Source organism: Agrilus planipennis, unplaced genomic scaffold (genome assembly GCF_000699045.2).
Source record: "Agrilus planipennis isolate EAB-ADULT unplaced genomic scaffold, Apla_2.0 scaffold20, whole genome shotgun sequence".
Lineage (NCBI taxonomy): Eukaryota > Metazoa > Arthropoda > Insecta > Coleoptera > Buprestidae > Agrilus > Agrilus planipennis.
This window is the reverse complement of record NW_020439516.1, coordinates 1,581,578-1,589,763: the sequence shown is the minus strand read 5'-3', so window position 1 is coordinate 1,589,763 and position 8,186 is coordinate 1,581,578. Positions and strand designations below refer to the sequence as shown.

At 37.1% G+C, this 8,186-nt stretch overlaps 1 protein-coding gene across 2 annotated transcripts in view; it reads right to left on the bottom strand.

Moving 5' to 3' along the window:
- LOC108735059 (paired box protein Pax-6-like) overlaps window positions 1–8,186 on the bottom strand; it is a 214,492-nt gene that overhangs the window by 108,875 nt on the left and 97,431 nt on the right. The window contains exon 4 of one of the 2 annotated variants that reach the window (XM_025979263.1): window positions 7,242–7,373. In XM_025979263.1, coding sequence (XP_025835048.1) covers window positions 7,242–7,373 — 132 coding nt within the window. The remainder of the gene's footprint in view (window positions 1–7,241; window positions 7,374–8,186) is intronic. The other variant, XM_025979265.1, reaches the window with a different exon arrangement.

Here is an 8,186-nt window from a genome sequence, read left to right as displayed (position 1 = left end):
AGAGATTTGCGGACAATGAAGAAGTAATCGAAGCTGTAAATGGTTATTTTGAGGAGCTTGACGAATCAGTCTATAGAGATGGCATTAATAGACTGGAACACCGCTATGAGAAATGTATCAGCCTTGGAGGAGATTATGTTGAGAAATAAAAAAAAAAAATTTTTAAAAACCTTGTTTTTCTTGGTCAGGCCGGAAACTTATCAATCCACCCTCGTATCTTCCAAGTGTACGTATACTAACGTTCACGATTTAATTTACCCATTAAAAGACACCCTCGTTATCAGCCTCCGGTCGTGGAAATGCCAATTTGTGAACGTAACTCATGGCAAGTAGAGCAAGAACAACAAACAAACAACCCCCGTCATCTGTAGGTGTTTATTGCGGGGAGAAAATTAATGGCAACAACACGATTCTTTCGACGATATGGAAATCACTTCTAATTCTTATAGTGAACTGGTCGCGTGGACATCAGGGTTTTCTTTTTTTAGTTCTATACAGAAACGCATAAAAGATATTTAGCGACCATAGAAATCACACGGTTTCTTTTGGTGTGACATGGACGGAAAGACATAATTTGGTATACGTTTCCTTAACCACGTCTATATGAAATCATCATCTGATGGCTTCTCTAGAAATTGTCCCAAAGTAGCCTAACTCGTAAATTCTTTTGGACAATTCGTAACACCTCACCAAGGCGTTCAAATGCATTTATTGGACACGGGTTTTTTCAAAAATTATTTATTTTTCGTGAATATCTATTTTGTTCCCTTCAAAGTAATCTCCACAAGATGTTATACACTTGTGCCAATGTTTTTTCCTCGAAACACTTCAAAAATTAATTTTTTGTCATCTTGTTCAGCTCCTCTTTGGATGCCGTCTTTATCTCTTCAATCGTAGTGTAGCGTCGCCATTTCATGGGCCTCTTCAGTTTCTTAAAAAGAAAAAGTCACAGGGATCCAGATGTAGGGAACACGGGCGTCAATTATTGTTCTTCCACAAATCCGGACGTTTCCGGTTGATTGCATCACGCAAATTGCGCATAACTTACAAGCAATACTCCTTATTGACCGTTCTACCCTGTGGCAAGTATTATGATGCACCACGCTCCTGCAATCGAAGCGGATTTAAGTAAATCTTCATACTCGACCTAATTGGCGCGTTTTTTTCGGTCTTGGCTTGTGCGGCAGCTTCCATTGGGATGATTGAGCTTTGGTTTCCACGTCATAACCATGAACCCATGATTCGTTACCAGTTATGACGCTCTGGGACAAATTTGGGTCGTCGTAGACAGAGTTCATTAGCTCCTTAGCAATGTTAATGCGATGCTGTTTTCAGTCATTGTAAAAAATAGGATGGCAGGAGCCAATCGATATGCTTAGGTCCTCAGCAACTTCTCTGACGGTGATTCGACAATTTGCCAACACTATTTTCTTCAGTTCATTAATGTTTTCGTCTGTTGTTGACGTGGTCGGACGTACGGTACGCTCTTCGTCGTTCACAATTATTGTAAATGGAAACAATTATTTTTCCATTTATGCCAAATGGTTTTGAATGGAATTTACAAATTTTCCGTTGATTCCGTTTGAACTTCAATGACATTTTTCCTACGGGCATCTTCTTGGCCTTCTTGGACCGATAAACGTTGCTTGGGTCCAAGGTAGCTTCACCATATGCCACAATATGGTACAACCAATGTTTTTTGGTTAATGAAAATCTCAAAATCCTATGTAAAAATTTATGATATTTCCCAGTTTTTCTGTAACCTTTAAGCGAAATTTACGAAGAATTGTAATTTACATTAGCATTTCTTAGACTGCTTAAAGTTAGATTGGAGATATTCTATAGGTACGCAGATTTTTGCTGGAAATGTTTTTCTTAGAGAAAATTGCAGAAACACCGATTGACAAATCAATCAAAGAAGAAATGAAATTAAGAATCATCAGCAGATTTCGTGAGCTTTTGGTACATGGATTACCGAACTCTAAACTTATCTTATTATTCACTATAATTTTACAACAAAAGAAAACATTCTTATTTGTTATTTCCCTTTTTTTAATAAAGCTGAGAAACCCATACAATTAAAACAAACCTTTTCTGTAGGATATCAAAAACTTATTTGTAAAGATCAACTGTTAACTCAATAGTGCGGTGCTTCTCTATTGAAAACCCCTTTGACCAGCCGTCGCATTCACCACATTCAATAAAGCTCTAAGCAGGTAGGTATACGCGTTTAAGAAAACCTAAATAACTTTTTAAAATGGATTTCTTGTGGTATTTAAAACAACCAAAAAAGGTGTCAAAAGCCTTTTCAAGAAGCAAAATAATTTCCTTATTTCCANGCGTAAAGCCAAAGGTCCCGGGTTCGATTCCAATCGAGGGTGTGACAACAGTAACAATTTTTCCCTCATTAATTTGAGGTAATTCGTGGTGTGTAAATAAAAAATCAAAAAATTATATCAAATTAATATAGCTCATTTTTTGTGGAAACATCCACTGAAGGACCACTTTAATTAGCACTAGATAGCCTTTGAACAGTGGAAAGTTCTAAAAGAAAAAATGAAAACTGCTAACAAACTTTAAAGATTGCAAGGATCGGAAAATTTGATCCACATTTTAATATTCAGGGACCTACTTTTTGTTCTGCAAACAAATCAGGGTATATAGGTAAAAAATCGTTCTTCCCCTCTTACCATCATTACCGTTATCTTCCCTTTTTTTTTGTATATATTACTGAATCCAGCATAATCCTTTTAGAAGCAACATCCTGACCGTTGTCGTCAGTGCCATCGAACTGTCGCATTTTTTATCCTTGACAGATACACAGTAGCGAAAGTGTCAGACAATATTCGACAGGCAAAAAGGGATAGAAAGTGAAGAAAAAGGAATAAAAAGGTCCACGCAACGAGAGAGCGTCGACAACAGCGACCAAAAGACGACCGCGTCTCGCCACCCTCGCGACGGACACCAACACACCCAACCCCCTCATGCCTCGACGATCCCTTCCGTCGAATCGCTCTCTTCAGATCGAATAACTTACAACGCGGCGCCTTGGCACAAAGGCTATAATGGACCTTGGGCCTTCGTCGAGTGACTTATGACGTTCCGAATGGAACTTAACGCCGTCGGCCTTTGGGCGTTATATTACGGCGCCCGTTATAAATGCCGATGTGACACAGTGGAACCGAATTACAACAAAAATTGACCAAGAACAGTGTTCTCCAACAATTTGCTAACATAAGAATGTTATTATATCCACTTAAATGTCTAAATGGACTAAAATACAGTCGTAACAAGATGTTTCTCCCAACTGAAATATTCTACATTCCTGTCACCAAAAGCCCAAAAATTTTAGAAGTAAAACAAAACTGTTCCATTATTAACTTGATGAAGAAGCAGTTGCAGATGAAACTTCTGGACTTAACAGTTCATTTAGACCAGTAGCTTCAAGGATCATAGGGGTGGTTAAGAACCACTGATTTAGACCATGACCTACCAGCCCGAATCATAATTCTATCGTGGATTCAGATAGTGAAAGTCTACGTTCTTATAAGTACAGTAGGTATTTTCTTCTACATCTACTACGAATGCTAATTATCACCATGTAAAAGTCGATTTTATCATATATCCTAGACAAAAATTTTCAGTCTCTCTCCAGTCTCTCAGAGTCTTTCAGCGTCTCTGAGAGCGTCTCTCACAGTCTTTCACAGTCTCTCAGTTATTGTCTAGGTGTTTTTATGGATCTCTCACAGAGACTGAATGAATAAAACTGAAAAATTAAGAGACTCGAGTCTGTCGTAGAAAGACTGGGATCTCTGAAATATGTTGAACTTTTTGAAAATTTTAATTACGTCTATCGAGACACCACTTATTGAGAGATTCGAGTCTCTCGTTCAGAGATTCGAGCCTCTCGTTCAGAGACTGGAAGCGAAATGAGGATCTCTCGATTAGCGACTCGGGTCTCTCGTACAGAGACGCTAAACACTTTTTTTGACAGTCTCTGGACTGTCTCTCTCAGCGACAACAGACAGACTCGATGAGAAACGGAGACTCGAGTCTCGCTTTCAGAGACTCTGAGAGACTGATCGTTTTTATCTCGGGTACGTATATAAAAAAATTACATTTGAGAAAAATCAAGCATTCTTTAGTTATAAACTGACGAAATCTTAAATTCAAAACGAATCAGATTTTGGCCTAAATAGAAGCATCCGGGAAGGCATTCATATTCCGCGAAGCCAAAATTGGTTTCAAGTATGTCTAAAACCAATGCGAAACTTTATATACTTCTTTCGATTATGAAAAAGTAAATTTTGGTGCATATTAGGTGATTTTGTTTACTTTTTTGATAAAATTTCTGTCTTACCATGAACTATCAACTGTTTGAAAGTAATTTGGATGGCTTCACGGACCACAGGGGTGGTTAAGAACCACTGATTTAGACCATGGCATATCAGGGCGAATCATAATTCTACCATGGATTCAGGTACTAAAATCCTACCTTCTTACAAGTACAGTAGGTGTTTTGTTCTACATCTACTACGAATAATAAAAAAGTAAGTTTTGGTGCATATTAAAAGATCCAATTTCAATTTCACTTAGACCTAAATAGAGCACAAATCTCTGTCTAATAATGTCTATCAATGATCCACGTTCTTTCTTTCTTCAAAGAAATCTTATTGAGCTTCTTTTTAAAAATTAACAAATAAAACTAATGAATTCTACATTACACTTTTTTACCTGGCAGTTTTTTTTTGTAAACGGTTCCACTGTGTATCGTTTTTAGGCGTTTTGACGGCGCGGACGCTAATAACATCGACGCCACCGCCCCTACGGTTACTACCACGCCGTCGCTTTACCAATAAAGGACACGTTATATATTTTTCGAGCAAGTTGGCTTTGAAATATGTCCCGTTATGTTATATGTCGGAGACGCAATAATGTCGTCATATTGTCTTTCGCCATTTCCGGTTTTATCGCCTTGAAAAGTAGTGTGTATTAACAGCAGATTTAATACACGAGTTGTTTTTTTGTTGTTTGTCTACATCCAAAAGGATAATACTTATTGTATTTTAAAAAGAAATGTACTGAAGGTATGACATATTTAGTACAATCCAGAAAAACGACGTGTCTAGATGGAATGCCGTCTACCACATCGTAAAAAGCTAACCCTAATACACCTATAGAAAACCCTTTTCAATTTATGTCGAAAATCCACTCGAATATTTAATATTCTCCTCTATTTTGAAAAAATACACACCGCTCCGTTGGGTTGTATTTCGCTTCTTTGAATCCAATTTAAATTTCATATAAACCTACGGAAAGAACAATTTTCAGGGCATATAAAACCTTAATTTGCCCTTCGTATGCCAAAAATTCACGCGAAGGTAATTTTGTCGAATTCACAAAAGCCATACTCTCTTTTTAAAACAGTTAAATTGTTATTTGTAGTCGAATTTTCATTTCGCTTAAACTATCAAGAACAACATGCTTCAATACGCAGAAAGCCTAATTTGCTGACCGAAACGTAATTTTAAAACATGTTAAAAATGATGAACGCGAATATATTTCTTTTAGATTTCTTCTTAACAAGCATTGTATTGCAAGGCTGCATCTCATGCTTATTGAACTGATCATCATAAGGTCGCCAGTCTGGTTGGACACGAACCTCCACTCTTTTCTATCCTGAGTTAACTTTCGTATTTCCCTAAAACTATAAAAACCCATATCCTTATCTATTTGCGAACAGTAATTTTATCTAGGTCTGCTTCTACGCCTCCTAATTTCCGTTTTCTGCCTCTAATATGTCTCTGACTAGACCTTCATGCCTGAGAAGGTGTTCTACTAACCTATCTATTGACTTCCATAGAGTCTTCTGTTCTTCTATTCTTTCTAATACCTCTTCATTTCTAACCTTCTCTATCCACCGTATCCTCATCATTCGCCTATAACACCACATTTCGAACGCTTCTAACCTTTTCTTTTCCGCCTCACCCACTGTTCATGTTCGCACCCGTACAGCGCCGTGCTCCAAACATTCCTGTCACCAATAACCCAAGAATTTTGGAAGCAAAACAAAATTGTTCCATTATTTACTTGACGAAGAAGCAGTTGCCGATAAAATTTCTGGGTTTAACANTATAGAGATGGCATTAATAGACTGGAACACCGCTATGAGAAATGTATCAGCCTTGGAGGAGATTATGTTGAGAAATAAAAAAAAAAAATTTTTAAAAACCTTGTTTTTCTTGGTCAGGCCGGAAACTTATCAATCCACCCTCGTATCTTCCAAGTGTACGTATACTAACGTTCACGATTTAATTTACCCATTAAAAGACACCCTCGTTATCAGCCTCCGGTCGTGGAAATGCCAATTTGTGAACGTAACTCATGGCAAGTAGAGCAAGAACAACAAACAAACAACCCCCGTCATCTGTAGGTGTTTATTGCGGGGAGAAAATTAATGGCAACAACACGATTCTTTCGACGATATAGAAATCACTTCTAATTCTTATAGTGAGCTGGTAGCGTGGACATCAGGGTTTTTTTTTTTAGTTCTCTACAGAAATGCACAAAAGATATTTAGCGACCATAGAAATCACACGGTTTCTTTTGGTGTGACATGGACGGAAAGGCATAATTTGGTATACGTTTCCTTAACCACGTCTATATGAAATCATCATCTGATGGCTTCTCTAGAAATTGTCCCAAAGTAGCCTAACTCGTAAATTCTTTTGGACAATTCGTAACACCTCACCAAGGCGTTCAAATGCATTTATTGGACACGTGTTTTTTCAAAAATTATTTATTTTTCGTGAATATCTATTTTGTTCCCTTCAAAGTAATCTCCACAAGATATTATACGGTATCTAAAATCAGCCACTTCTTCTAATTTTTCGTCTCCTATCTTTATATTCGCTCTTTTCCAGATATTGTTGGAATTCATCTACCTTTGCAGCCCTATTAGAAAAAGGTTGAGAGAAGTAGTTTATAACCGCACTCTTATAAATTACTAGCATCATCTTCAACAAAACGAGGTTTTATTGAGAGATATATGAGTCAAAAGTTAAAAAAGTCATTTTTGTAATAAACAATCAATATACAGGAAAAGGCAGTTTTTTAAGATTTTTTGGGATTTCTGCAATAACTAATTGACAAAATTAATCGGACCGCGGACCAAATTAAAGGTTTTTAATNTACACGAGCAACCATTAGTAAGATAAAATAGTTACTGCCGTTGTTATTACCTTTACCTTTATGTGCCATATCGTCTACCGAGGTAATGGCTGGTGGCCATGGTGCCACCGTGGCACCCAGCTGCTGTGCTGGTAGTATGATGTCTGCTTCTATTCCGATTGATGGGATTTTCACCGGGAGAACTGGAACAAAAGGAAACTGACTTTAAAATGAGAACATCCACATTAAAACATTGCTTATCGGTAAAACAAGGAAAAAACAGTAAGGTACTTGTACAATACTCAAATGCAGATCTTCGATGTTTTGTGGTTCCCATTAAAAGATATTGTTGGAATTCATCTACCTTTGCAGCCCTATTAGAAAAAGGTTGAGAGAAGTAGTTTATAACCGCACTCTTATAAATTACTAGCATCATCTTCAACAAAACGAGGTTTTATTGAGAGATATATGAGTCAAAAGTTAAAAAAGTCATTTTTGTAATAAACAATCAATATACAGGAAAAGGCAGTTTTTTAAGATTTTTTGGGATTTCTGCAATAACTAATTGACAAAATTAATCGGACCGCGGACCAAATTAAAGGTTTTTAATTTCTCTACAATTTTTATTTGAAACTTCATCATCATCATCATCATCATCATAAGGTCGTCAGTCCTAAGACTGCTTGGACATTCACCTCTATTCCTTCCTATCCTGAGCTAATCTTCTCATTTCTCTAAAACTAGAACATCACACATCCTTAACTATTTGCGAACAGTAATCTAATCTAGGTCTACATCTACACCTCTTAACTCCTGTTTCTTTCTCTAATATGTCTCTGACTAGACCTTCATGCCTAAGAAGGTGTCCTACCAACCTATCTCGCCTATTTTTTATTGACTTCCACAGAGTCCTCTGTTCTCCTATTCTTTCCAATACCTCTTCATTTCTAACCTTTTCTACCCACGATATCCTCATCATCCGCCTATAACACCACATTTCGAACGCTTCTAACCTT